General features: G+C 33.6%; 1 protein-coding gene across 1 annotated transcript; it reads left to right on the forward strand.

Moving 5' to 3' along the window:
- Positions 1–3173: 3173 nt before the first annotated feature.
- LOC145072752 (uncharacterized) lies at positions 3174–12043 on the forward strand. Its single transcript, XM_079019227.1, has 20 exons — positions 3174–3324; positions 3826–4291; positions 4370–4447; positions 4594–4837; positions 5339–5500; positions 5603–5838; positions 5951–6154; positions 7627–7884; positions 7972–8187; positions 8267–8359; positions 8436–8552; positions 9395–9703; positions 9782–9860; positions 9960–10111; positions 10199–10551; positions 10633–10821; positions 10919–11026; positions 11101–11170; positions 11246–11344; positions 11815–12043. The coding sequence occupies exons 2-20, from the start codon at positions 3836–3838 to the stop codon at positions 11905–11907; spliced, it is 3516 nt and encodes a 1171-aa protein (XP_078875353.1). The 5' UTR covers positions 3174–3324; positions 3826–3835; the 3' UTR covers positions 11908–12043.
- Positions 12044–14732: the final 2689 nt, after the last annotated feature.

A 14732-nucleotide genomic window follows, 5' to 3' on the forward strand; every position in this document is an offset into this window, starting at 1 on the left:
ATTAATCAATAATAATAATTGTTAAAAATAATACTAAATAAATAATTATATTTAATTATATTAATGAGGAATGTGGGTTGATGTCAATGAATATTATTGTTCAAAATAATATAGATTATATATATATATATATATATATATATATATATATATATATATATATAAATTAGTGTAAAAATATTATCTCAAAGTTAATGTCAATAAAATAACCATATTAAACATATATTTTTCAATATTTTAACAATATATTTTTAATCTTCTTTGCACGACGCGCGAGAATTCGTCTAGTATATATATATATATTGATGTGCAAAGATATACCTACTAACGAACTTAACTATCTAAATCGCACTTAGGCAGTGTACCTAGTCAAATTATAGAATAGTTAAGGTAAGTCGGGTGTCGAACACAAGGAACGGTTTTTAGCTAAAATAACTACTAAAAGTAAAACTAAGAAAAAATAACTAAAATACGGGGTTTCTATCTGATTTTGCAAGTTCAAATTAACTTAATTCAATTACTAGAAACAAAGCAAACAATTAAAGATGACTCTAAATCAAGATAATAAGACACTTCCATTTAGCTTTGAATCACCCTTTTTCCTATGGGTAGTTTCTACACATGGATTAATTCAGTTGGTTACCAATATAAATGTAATTAGAAGTCTTGGTCCGATCTCCTAATGTTTTTCGTCAATTCATGAACTACTATGCAATAGTCTTACACAAGTAGACACTAAATTGATTATTAATATTGTTGGGCTATGAATGATAATTCTAAGATTAATTATCTATAATGTAGACAAATAACCAAAACAAATTATGATCTAATTATGTTCTCTAGCACAGTTAAGACAACATTTTTTATTACATGATCTAGGATTTGGCCAATCTCTAGCTCTAGCAATTTAAGATTCATAAACAACTAGATAAGCAAGTTTATGCAATTAAAGTGATCATTCAACTACACTAAACTTGGAATTTAAGTAACAAAGATTGAAACTATTAACATACTAGGCTTTGATATATCAAACACAAGCTAAACCAACTTCATAAAATCCATGAAAAAAGAAAGTGAGAAACTAACACATAATATCATGGTTCATCATTACTAAACGAAAGTCTAATGATTTAGCTCATAATTGGAGAAAAGAAACACATAAACACATGGAAAAATAAGCTAGACATGATAAAATCTAGGCAAACCAAATTAATGACGTGAATTCCTTGCTCCAATGTCTTGATCTCCAATCTTCTTATGCCCGCCAAGGGGTCTTAGAAGGTTATTTTTCGCTCTTCAATCGCAGCTTTCTGCCCCAGAACTCTCCCTTTCGACCTAATGATTACAATATATATTATTTCCAAATTCTAGTTGCCATGACGTGGGAAACATGTGCCACGTCATACTGGTGGGATTCCCTGTCGCACACAAACTCGTAGACCGACATGGGAAGTTTTGGATGATTTTTTATTCTTCACGTCGTGACAATACCCTTGTCACGACGTGAGCACTGAAAATTTATGTTTGGCACAAAAACGAAAGTTGTTTGAAATTTTGTCTAGTTTTCGGAACATTTTGATTTCTATCGATCGGAATTACGAGTCATGAAATATGACCAAAATACTAACAAGGGGTGAAGTTGTCCAACAACATCCTTTTTGTATCTTTTTCAGTTATGTTCTCCTCATTTTGCATGTTTTCTTCATCCTTCTTCTCCTAGTTTCAGCTCCACTCCTCCAAGTATCTAGCACTCATCAATTTCAACTCCTTTTTCTTGAGTGACATATCTTAAAGAAAGGTTTATAACATTTGTTAAATCTAAGGGTAAAAGTGTCCTACTCTTGTACATTTGAAATTGGTAAGTTGTGATGTTTTGGATAAAACAAAGACCAACTAAGGTCAATTATGTGAAGTATTTGTCTTGATAAAGAATCCGCACTACCTTTGGGTCGGCTAATACTCGCATTAATAAACACATAAATTTTAAATTTTGATAATAAAAATTGACAATATATCATGTCGATTAATAAGCCCCTCTTTGGAATGACTTATTAATGACATGCAACCTAAAAATTGCCGTATATTTATCATCAAACATGTGTTTATTCGATCAAATATTAACCTACCTTTGGGTCGATTAATATCCACATTAACAAACACATTACCATAAAATTTAACAATAAACATTGACAATAAATCATGTCGATTAAAGACCCCTCTTTGGATTGACTTATTAATGACATGTAACTTAAAAAAATTATTTCATGTTTATTATCATATATGCATTTATCCGGCCAAATATCAACCTACCTTTGGGCCGGTTAATATCCGCAATAATAAACACAAAAACCTGAACATTTATGCTCTTTGAAAATTAATTTTCACAAAATATATCGTTTTGACTCTATATCGTGTCAATTAATTTACTTTTGAAAACAAATAACATGTCGTAACTGAAAATTATTGACAAAAATAAATACAAATATTAATCGGTATCAAAAATACCGATTTCATAATCTCTACAAATATTACAACCATAATAACATAATCTTACTTTTACATTAACATGTATGATGGTTGTTGGGGAAGCATGATTGAAGATCCTCCTAAATGCTTGGTTTTACTGGTGTGGTGGTGATCTATTCGAACTAGGAAAATCTATTAGTGAGTTTTTTGAAGTGGGTATTTTTGTTTATTGTTTTCTTGATTGTTTGATTTGGGATTGTTGACTTCTCTAACAAATGGGGGTGATAAGGCATGTTAGATGGAGGTTGGGGAATGAAGAGTTCGTTTACACACAGAGAAGGTGGATACGTGAGCTTAGTTTTATATTTAATAATAATAATAATTTTAAAAAGTGAAAGAAAAATAAAAACTAAATTTATTAAGGATATAATAGTCTTTTTAGTTTGGATAAGAAGTAAAACTGCAAATAAACTAGCTCAAAAGGACCAACAACAAAAAAAAATTGAGGTTTAGACTAAGCCTCAGAAAAATATATACCACATAGATATATTTGCAATTTTGTCAAGAAAAAAAAAAAAATAGACCCTTACAAAATGTCTGTCATAAATATTAGTCGTAATTATATGTATATGTTGTAAATTTGTGATAGACAAATGTCATATGATCATTTATGTGCCTTTTAATAAAGCGTATGTCATATTAAATGCTGTATAGTTTTTCATTGTAGATATTATTTAATTTCGACAAAAATTGAGGTGTAAGAAGTGCGCTAATGATTTTAGCAGCGTTTCTGCATACTTTCCTCATTTCTTGACATTCTCTCCAGGTCGCCGATACAAGTAGAAAACCCTAGAACAGGTAAACACTTCATTGTCTACTTCTTAAGCTTACAATCTACTAGGGTTATCATCACCCCTACTCAATTTGTACCATTATCGATCGTTTATGCCTCCTTTTCATCAAATTGCTAAGTTTTGTTTTGTTTAGTTTCTCATACGAGATAACATTCAGTAGCTTAATGTTAATTGCATGTACCTTTTTCTACCTTTAAGTGGGAATGTATGTTAGGGAATTGCTTTGACACGAAGTTATATCGTTGTGAATACCCCCAAACCCTAAGATTGGGTTAGTCGGTGTGTTGAAGCTCAGTAGGGCTGATCTGTCTAATGAGCTCGATTCTTGTAATGTTCTTGGCAATTGGCAGCAAGGAGTTGGAATTTTTTCATGATATCTTCTCTGTGTTCATTGGTTTCAGTTTTCTCATAAATCTAGTCTTGTATCTTCGTCTGGTAGCTTAGCTAATCATATTTATTGTAATGTCATTAAATTTAATTTCTGCTTATTCAACTTTGCTTATAGGCACATAACAATGAAGCGGAAACGTGCAGCTAAGAAGGACAAACTTAAAATGCCAGTGGCAAAGAAGCCACTCCAAAATACTGTTGCTCTAGTGGCAGAAAATCATGTGATGAATGTTGAATCAGAAGAACCTGAAGATGCTACACCACTGCGAATGGAAACTGTAAATCCAAGTACTAGTACTACCATCAAGAGGGGCACACAAGAAGATTCAGAGATAGAAAAAACTGGTTATGGGGAGATGCTAAGCCATCCAAATGCATTGAGTCAAATCATTGCAAGTGTTATTAAAGAGATTACCAAAGATGCTGGTGGCCTAGCTAACCTTTCAAGGAGCTTGGTTGGTAACTCAGTCAGCAATGGACAGATGAAGCAACCTCATGCTGACATGGATCATGAGGAAAACCAAAGCCAACATCATCAAAATCCAGAATATAAACAGGAAGAATTGAATGCTGCATTAAGAGTATGGTTTGTTATATCATATAGTGTACATTAGTTGTATTTTGTACAAACTCATATAGATGTTATTTTTCTACACTAGGTGATCAAAAGGACCATGAAATTGAATGCAGCTGAACCATTTAACAAACCTGTAGATCCCATTGCACTTGGAATTCCTGTAAGCATTTCTCTTTAAATTCTTTCTGTAAATACATGCTTTTGTTAACAGTGTCTAGTGATGTTTTCTTCTTTTGTATTTATAGAATCATTGTTTTTGTTGTGCATTCTTTTATCATATAATGATTTGGGTGGAGGTTGAACCAGGATTACTTTGATGTTATCGAGACACCAATGGATTTTGGTACGATATGCAACAACCTTGAGAATGGTGTAAAGTACATGAATTCAGGAGATGTGTTTAAGGATGTAGAATATATTTGGTCTAATTGTGTCAAGTATAATAAGAAGGGTGATGCTATATTGGAGCTCATGAAGAGGGTGAAGACATACTTCATGAAGTACTGGAAATCAGCCAAATTACAAAGCAAAAAATCACAGCCTGTTGTTGGTAAGGGCCACTTTGTTATCCTTCTTCATTCCATGTATTTATATTACTTTGCTTGATTTTGTCTACTTTTTTTTTTTTTTTTTTTTTTTTTTTTTTTTTTTTTTTTTAAATATATTTTTATGAATGCAGAAGTTACCATGTTCATGATAGTGAAGTCTATAGCTTTATATTTCTTCCTATGTATTTATGGGTGTCTTTCATTAGCAAAAAAAGATCATATATTCTAAACATAGGATCTTGTAACCGTTGTTTGATAATACTTTTTTCTATTGACATTTTCTTCATTTTGTTTCACAACACAACTGAAACATGTTTGACAAGACTTCTTTTTCTTTTTCTTTATTACTTTTGGTAAAACTAGTTTTGTAGACCATGAAAACTTCAAAACCATGTTTACCTTATATAACCAATTACAAATTTGTAAGCTTTTTGGTTTTTTGAGATGATATAAACACTTGCAAGACGCCATTTTTGATCAAGGTTCCACTTTTTGATGAGCAGAGTCTTCTGTCTTGAGGCACAAAGAAGAAGAGAAAGAAAAGCCACAAACTTCAGTTGCCAATAATTCTGCTCATTTGCAGCAAAAGGAGACTGGTCAACCCCAACAGAACTCCAACCAGCCACAATCTTCATCTTCAACAGAAGAAGATGAGCCTAACCCTGGTACCTAATCCTTGTTACATATCTACAAAATTCATTATCTTTTATAATAAATAAAGCATATGTGTAACTTGCTTATAATAACTATAATTGGCTGAAAATCAGAATCTACAATTGTTAAGAAGAAGCGCCGATTTCAAGGACCTACCCCTTCCCCTGAATTAGTCAAACGGATAAAAATCAGAACCAATAAACGTGGGAAGCCCGTGGGTCCCGGGGCAGCCCAATTAACCTGTTTGTTGGGTGCCATTGCATGTGATGTGAACTTTGCTCCCCTTACTTATTATGATTGGAAGAAAATCCCACAAGAGAACAAAGACAACATGTGGCAGGAAGTTCTGGTAGGGTATAATCTTAAAGAAACCTTTTCACATTTTTTTTCTCATCTCTTTTGGTGATTTTTAAATAATATATTATTATTATTATTATTATTATTATTATTATATGTTATAGAGCAAGTTCGATATTGACTCCGATTGTCGAAGATGGGTGATGTTGTCCATTAAGAAGAATTGGAGGACTTTCAAGTCCCACCTTAAGGCTAATCATTATGATGTTCATGAGAATGATGAAGATCGCCTTGCAGACCGTGATGAGCGGGTCCCACCTGATCAGTGGTCGGCCCTTGTTTCTCAGTGGAGCTCCAAGAAATCGCAGGTTTGTGTCATATTCCATGAATTTAAAGATCTGGTTAATTGCAAGAAATAGCAATGTACTCTCATTGATTTGTTTCTATAGCATCCCGCTTTTATTTACTCTTATTACAACATTGTGGTCTCAGAAATCAACCTACGTACTTATAGCTATGCCATCCAAATACAAAGCAACATGTGGATTTTTCAAAGTATGATGTCCTAAAAAGAAAAAAGTACAATGCTATAATTTGGTAGTTTTCTTTTTTTGTCAGAAAAATGTTGTGATAGAAAGAAATGAAAGCCAAGTATGCTATCATAAACAAATAAATGAAAGTAAAAGTATGCCAGTGATGTATACTTTATCTCCAATTTTCCAGAATACTTCTACCAAATTGAAAGCTACTTGTGCTAGGATAAAATTCAGTCAAGTAGCAGGAAATAGGCCTTTAATGACACACAAACTATTTCACACACTAGTTTTATGACATACAAAAATGTATGTCGTGTTTTAGTGTCATATTAAAAAAAGGAAAAACACTGAGTACACTTCATCAACTATGTATGTTGTCTTATGTATGTCGTCTTTTATTTTATTATCGCTCTTTCTAGATATCGATGAGTTCTTTGTAAAAATATATATATATAAATAAAATTAAGACATGCTTTCTGTTATATATTTTTTTGATAAATTACGTAAACATACTGAAACTATAAAGTGTAAGATAGAAAAAGTGACATAGCTAAAACCTTATACGTACTTACATTGAAAAAGTGCAAATGAAAATTCAAAACGTTTTAAAATATGTATTTGATAATGATGTTAAAAGAGAACAATATCAACTTGGTCAACCAGTCACGTGCAGGCCTCCTTTTATCCTTCAGTTATTTTCTTTAAGTTTCAGTAATTGCTTTGTTGAATTAGTTTTCATAGCCTTTTCCTGTTTTCTAGGTAGCAGCAGTTTCCCTTTTACACTTATGTTTTTATGCTATGTAGCTGTCGTTATTTTAGAATATATGCAGAAAACACTTTTGTGTGTCAGTTACTCTTTCTTCTAAAACTTGCTCTGCTTAAAACCTGCTGTATAAAAAGGTGTTTTGTCTTTGCTAAAGGCTAACAAATGATGGTATAACTAAAATCTTTTTTTGTAAACTAATTAAAGGGGGTGTAAATGCTCAAATAGCACAAACATGATAAAATATAACTAACAACATGAAAGCCAATATATCTGACATCTGACATCCAATCCGTTTGAAATGTTGAGAGAAAAGAAAATTATATCTTCATCTTTATTTGAGTACTGGAAAAGTAATGCCACCATTCCTTTGTAACTATGACTAATTATATTTCGCTTTCCCTTGTGTTCATACATAAATACAAGCTTTAGAATATGAACAAGGGTGTATGATGTATGAAATAAACTAAACATATGCTTAAGTAAAGCATGAGTATACTGTAACTAACTATGCTATTTGAATCAACACATGTTGAAACAGGTTGCTTTTCGTGACATGGAATCAGGTTCTTCGGATCATGATGAAGACTCCAAACAAAGAGCTCTGATGATAAAATTAAAAGCTATTAAAGAGAAAATAGTAATTACCTACAATAAAAAAGGTGTCCCAATTGGAGATGAAGCAGCAAAACTCGCTACTTTTGAGGGCTTTATAGCAAGAACAATGGTGCCCATAACATATGCCTCTTGGAAGGATATTAGTAAGGAAAAAAAGGAAGAGTTATGGCAATGTGTTTTGGTAAGTCTAACTTACATCTGATCTTGACTTGTAATAATTATCTTCTTTTTTGTTGAAAATAATATTGTTTTAAGTTTTATGTTTCAGATGAGTTTTGTACTTGACCCAAAGAGTCGGAAGCACACTCTCCAATCACTTGGGAAAAAGTGGAGAAACTTCAAACATTATCTATATGATAAATACATTAAGGGATATAAAAATGACCCTGAGGTGAATTTACTCAATCCTCCCGATAAGTATCCATTCTTGAAGAAAGAAGACTGGAAACTTTTTGTAGAACAAAGACTTTCAGACAAGTGGGAGGTTTGTTAATCTTTTTGCGTGTGTGTATTTGTTCAATGTTCATTGAGTTTTAAAAACAATTTTAATGTTTCTAATGCAGGAAAAAAGTAATGATGCTAAAAAAGTCCGTGCTCATCATAAATACAATCATCGTTTGAGCAGAAAAGGATATGCCAGACTCGTTGTTGAGATTGTATGAATTAAATTAATCGAATAGTTTACTTGTATCTGTTTATGTTAATTCACATATGTTATTCTTGATAATTTAGATGCAACAAACGGGGAAGACAGAAGAGGAGATTGATAGAACAATGCTGTGGAAAAAAGCAAGAGAAACGAAAGAAGGAGGTTACGACCCTGATGTCAAGAAGATTGTTGATAAAATGGTTAGTTTATTCTATTTAGATTTTTTTTTTTTTTTTTAAATTCCTTCATATATCATGCTATTTGTTTATACACCTACTCCAGACAGTGAAAAAAATCACAAGGGTGTTTTAGGAAACTGTAAAACTACAATTGGACCATTTCTGTTATTTTTGTTGTGTACAGGGACTGTATCCATGTCCACACAGCAAAGATCAAAGTTATAGCATCCTGCTTATAAGCATTACACACACAACACAACATATTTAAATATTTTTAAAAAACCTTGTTAGTTTGGTCAGGTTGGTGATTTTCTTTGGTTTAGGTGCAAGATGGAATATTTTGGTCCCTATTTCTAGGTTTTTTTTTATGCCCTATACAACATAAAATGCCAAAATAGAATCACTCAACAGTTTGAGCCTTATAAGCACCATACTATGTACTTAAGTTTCCGGTAAAACTCAATATCTATCCATTTTCTGTTAAAAGCTCAGAATCATCAACAATAGCAAATTAACATGCAACAAAAGTTCATAATCTGTCCCATTAAAATTTAAAAGTTTAGGCAATAACAACATACTTGACCTTTGTATGCCTCTACCCTCCAACCTGTTAGCAATGGGATTTTATGTTGCAAAATACATTTTTGATCCCTGTATAGTTTTCATCTTTATGTAATGTTACATCCTATTAAAAAAAATTGTTTACTTGATCTGATTGTAGCATCTTCTCCAAGGAAACGATATATTACAAAAAAAATATATATAAAAAGTACAGTGTATGATTGCTTTCAATTTTCTTTTTAGAATGTGTTTTAAACTGTAAAGTATGATATAGACATTACAATTTACAATTACAATTACAGGAAGAGCTGCAGAATTCGGAAAGTTGTGGAGAGATTACATATGGAACAAATGATGTGCTTACACAAGCACTAGGTACTCAAGAAAACCGTGGGCGTGTACGTGGGATGGGTAAATATGTAGCACCACACCAATATTTTTTATTACCCAAAACTGTTAAGCAATACTTGGACCTTGAGAACAAGAAGTTGGATCAACGCTTCAGCAAGCTTGAAGGTGAGATAGAGAAACTCAAAAGAGGTGTCAATCCTGTTTCTGAAGCTGCAAGTCGCCAAATGTGGGGCAATGCAGATTTACAAGACCAACCACTTGTATGTTTCTTTTTAAATTGTTTGCTTTATATTTTAAAAGTAAGACTTAATTGCAACTAACATATTATATGTTTGTAGGATAATTCTTGTTATCTTGCGCTTGATGTTGCCACAAATATAGTTGCCAAAGGAACCATAATGAAGGATAGTGTCTCGGGTATGTATTACATTACATTACATTACGAAAAATATTTGCTTTAGTAGTTTATTTACGTTGTTTAGAAATTTGGATCTTAGTTTTACCTTCATGTAATAGATGAAAACATTGAAGTTATGATGGAAACGTCTGTACAAGGAGAGGCTTTACTACCAGTTCCACTGGAAGAGGAGTTCATTGTGAAGGTCAAAGATGCAGTTGGGCACATACTGAATTGGCCGAGATATCTAGTCATTCGATGCTCTGATTTGGTAATATTATTTTCATTCATTAAAAAGCATTTATACGGGTCTAAGTCTAACATCAAAGCATTTATTTATACTTTACACTTTATATAGGAAAAGGTGATGGCGAAACCAATAGGAAAACCTGTAAAAGAAGAATTAAAGAGTAAAAAAGAAGAAAAACGACAAAGAGAATCAGATGAGGAAACAGAGAAAGGAAGGGAGATGTCGCAAAGGAGAAGGACGAGAGCACAAAAGAGGACAAGGATAAGAATTGACAATAATCGTGTTTTGAAAATGACTGCACGTATGGTTGATGCACAAGTTTTAAAGGCAGAGTCTATAAAAGTGCAGTGTGAGGACGATCTATTTGGGTACGAGAGTTACACGTACTTATCTTATGAAGATTTTGAAGTGGTTTTTACATTGGATGAGCTGACTGGTGTTGTTATTACTTGTTATATGATGTAAGTGCTTAAATTTTATTTAAAATAACTTTTCGTGTAACACAGTTTACTTTAATCAGTTTTGTTTTTTTACGTTAACAGGTACTTGTTTGAGCAAATCAAGAATGGGCCAAAAAGTGATCATGGAATTTGTTTTGTGAGTCCGACTGCAATCTCGCCACGTGCACGTAAAGACAAATTGAAAAATATCGCTGATGCAGGTAAAAGCGTTGCAGATCGGTTGTCTACAAGAAAGGACAATGACCTCATCCTATTGCCCTACAATCCCGGGTTTGGTTTTCCATTTGATTATGAATACAATAATAGTTACCAATCTATTTTAGTAAGTAACATGTTTTTGACTTAATTTGGTTTTTGGTTTGTATAGAAGACATTGGGTGTTGGCCGTACTTGACATGAAAACAACTACTTGCTATTATCTTGATTCCCTGAGGCCCAACAATGTCAATTCGCAGTTGAAGAACATTATTGAAGCGTAAGTAATATAAATTATTGAAACATTATATTATATTATATTGTTTGATATATTTCATCATTAATTTATTATAGTGCAATGGTCTTGTACGCTACACAAAGTGGATCCAATAAAAAGGTTAAACTCAACTGGATCAATGTTACGGTGAGTACTTACATCATTATTGAAATTGCAGGTTTGACCTCATTTTGACTTATCATTTATTATGTAATTATGTAGTGTCCTCGTCAGCCGGGAGGCACCGAATGTGGCTTCTATATGTTAAAGTTCATGAAAGAGATAGTTGAGGAAGGAGCTAAAGTGTTGGTCAATAAAAATGTAAGTAAACTTTTTTTTATCGTTAGTAAATTATTGATTTGTTAATTATAGCATCCTACTTACACATATGCTATAATGCAAATAATGATGTGTTAATTATAACATCATAATGTGTCACTGCTATAATTGAAACAATAGGTTACATGTAAGAAACAACAATGTATTTTCATTTATTTGAAAGTATAATGTTTTAATAAGAAAGGCATCGAAATGATCATTTTATGTTTATTTGTTGAATATAGCATCCTACTCTTACTAAACACTAGGATACATGCAAGAAACAACAATGTACTTTCATTTATTTGAAATTACGATGCTCTAATAAGAAAGGAATTGAAATGATCATTTTATGCTTATTTGTTAAATATACGAGTTATTCATAATAAAATAAAGTAAGTGTAAATAGTATATATATAGTCTTGCATTCTATTCCCTCGTTATAGTGCGATACAAATTTGATTTGTTTACAGGTTGGGGGCGGCAAGGATATGTACACGGATGCTGATATTGATGAACTTCGCGAAGAATGGGCGTATTTTGTGTCAAATTTTATTTTCCGCTGATATTTTGTATCAACAAACAATATTTTTGATAACTTAATTTGAAATGTTTCTTAATTAGTATGACATATGATGTTATTGTGTACAATGGATTATTGTTTGATGACTAAATATTTATGACAAACATTTTGTGTGTCAATATTTGACTTTTGTAAGCACAATTTGTATTTAATGATTTTCGGTGTTGTATTATTATTATTTGAAATAGACAAATCTTTAAAAATAGTTCCTATGATTTCCAAAAAAAATTGAGCTTAATCCTTTAACTTTTCAGGTCATCAACATTTGTTTTTGTGGTTTCAAAACTTTTAAAGAATGGTCCTAACTCTAACTTTGTTAGTTTTTTTTTTGTCAAGTCTAATAAGGAAAGGTATAATTTTTGAACTTTTTTCAGTTTTATAGGGGTGCGATGGGGTGTTCGTTGTATTGCTTATGGTAGGTTATTGCTTATGGTAGGTTTAAGGTGGATGAAGGTGGGGTTAAGATGGTGATTTTGATGGTTGAGAGGGTAGCGATGGTGGGTATAATAGGTCGAGGCAGGCGACAATCTGATGGTGGGGCGAGGGAGGGGAATTAGTTTTATAATTTTTTAAATAATAAAAATCAGAAATATATATATATATATATATATATATATATATATATATATATATATATATATATATATATATAAACCTTGTTTTTCTTAGCACACGTTCATCCAATTTACATAGTTTACTAGACGCCATGTTACTTATCTTTTTGAACAACGCTATGGAAATCATTGTCGATCCAAATCGCCTCCGCCTCACCTCATGATCCACTATGTTGTATCTTCATCACCTTTGAGATATTATGGATTCAGATGTGCTCATGATCCAGTATGTTGTATCTTCATCACCACCAAGCCATCGATACGTCTGGACCATCCTCTTTTTGGGCTTTCAGCCTTTCTGGACCGCTTGCTAGGCCTTCGGCCTGACTAGGTTTTGCCTGGCCCGAGCCTGCAGTCTACCCGGTCCGCCCAAGGTGTCTTGGCCTACTGCACACATGAGGACTTGCCTCAACCCTTTCCATCAAACCAATAAACATGTGCACATACATATAAGCAATTAAACATACAGATCTAACAAATCACTAATCATGGCAACCATCCTATGCCCAGGATACCGATCTAACCAATCACTAACATAGCAACCATCCTATAACCAGGATACTGATCTAACCGATCTCTAACATAGCAACCATCCTAACTACCAGGATGTAATCAACAACATATCATGCAATAAGCCCGGATGCAAATCCGATAAGGACCGACATTTGTATCTTAGACCCTGTTGATATAGTGAGGACAACTCACCTCGTAATAGTGCTGGAATACTATAAATCTCTGACTGCTGTCTCACCGGAAATCCTGAACTGTCACATAATCAATACTAAGTTAATACTCACAATAACCTTCTTGACTAAGTGTCCACACCACTCATTAAGTCGATTCTCATTATTGGGCCAAGGCCCAATACCAAGTCCTTAACTTGAAGGTCCAAATATAAAGCCCATTATTGGCCCAATTTACTAAATTGGGCCCAACCACCTAATTGGGCCTAACCCCATGATCCACTATCACCACCTGGCCCAAAATGTCTTATTTACAAAGTCCAGCAAAGGCCCAATTCCATTTAGTCCATAAACAGCCTAAAACCCGAAGCCTATTTGCCAAAGGCCCAACAGAGGACGTACGCGGGGCGTACTCCTCTGGTACGTGGGGCGTACTCATCCAAATGTTGACCACCATGGATTTACGCTGGGTATACTGGACAGTTTGCTAAAACCTTATTAAGTGCTTAATGGATTAAGCACTTAAGCCCAAACTTCAGATCCAGAGACCTAACATGCCTAGGATCCATAAAGTCGTGAACTTTATCACTTTGGACGTCCATAAGTTCTTAATGCTTGGTCTTAATCCATTAAGACCTTATATTTCCATGCATGAGACACGTCCAGCTAATGGGACCTCATTTTTATCACTCAAGGTCCCTTTAAGAGTCTAGAAGGATAATCCTATTCGTCCAAAACACAATATGCACCGCCTTGTGGTTTTTGGGACAATAAATGGGTCTTTTAAAGCAAAATGGTGAGATCTAATCATATATGCATAAAGTTTGGAGCTTTATACCTTCTGGAGCTTCTTGGGCACAAACTAACTTCAGATCCATGAGCTTGATCTTCTTCTCCAACTCTTTGATGAAATATTCTCCTCTTAAGCACTCAAGAACACACCAAATAAGCTTAAACACACAAAGGAAAGGCTAGGGTTTAGGAAAGACGAGTTTGATATGTGGAGGCTAAGGTACGGGAGGTTTTGGTGCTCATTAAGTTGCTTATATAGGCCCCAAATCCTAAATATTAGGGTTTCATCCTAACGTTAGTACGCCCAACGTAAACAAGTGTACGTCCAGCGTACTAAGGCGAACCTTAGTACGCTTAGCGTACTCTTATGTACGCGCAACGTACTCCCTTTTTGGCCCAAATTTGCAAACATGGCCCTTAAACTTATCTTGGCTCTTCCTACTCAATCCCAAGGGCTATAATTGACAAAGTAATGACAGAAGAGGGTTCGAAAATATCTGCAAAATCTCGGGATGTTACAGTTCTCCCCCACTTGACCTAGACTTCACCCTCGAAGTCTGCTGCGGCAAATAGATTCGGGTAATGCTCTCGCATCTCGGATTCGGGATCTCACGTCCACTCGGATCCTCTCCGATGCTCCCATTATACCTTCACCAAAGGTATCTCCTTGTTCCGTAGAACTTTTATCTTCCTTTCCAGTATTGCCACAGGCCTCTCCA

The sequence above is a fragment of the Lactuca serriola genome, chromosome 9 (assembly GCF_051521515.1).
Source record: "Lactuca serriola cultivar US96UC23 chromosome 9, Lser_US96UC23_V15, whole genome shotgun sequence".
Taxonomy (NCBI): domain Eukaryota; kingdom Viridiplantae; phylum Streptophyta; class Magnoliopsida; order Asterales; family Asteraceae; genus Lactuca; species Lactuca serriola.

Bases quoted from the DNA above. Each gene is read 5' to 3' on its own strand.
- LOC145072752 (XM_079019227.1), top strand. From the start codon at position 3,836: ATGAAGCGGAAACGTGCAGCTAAGAAGGACAAACTTAAAATGCCAGTG. The intron at 11,171-11,245 runs GTGAGTACTTAC...GTAATTATGTAG, and splicing joins TCAACTGGATCAATGTTACG to TGTCCTCGTCAGCCGGGAGG. The intron at 11,345-11,814 runs GTAAGTAAACTT...ATTTGTTTACAG, and splicing joins AAGTGTTGGTCAATAAAAAT to GTTGGGGGCGGCAAGGATAT.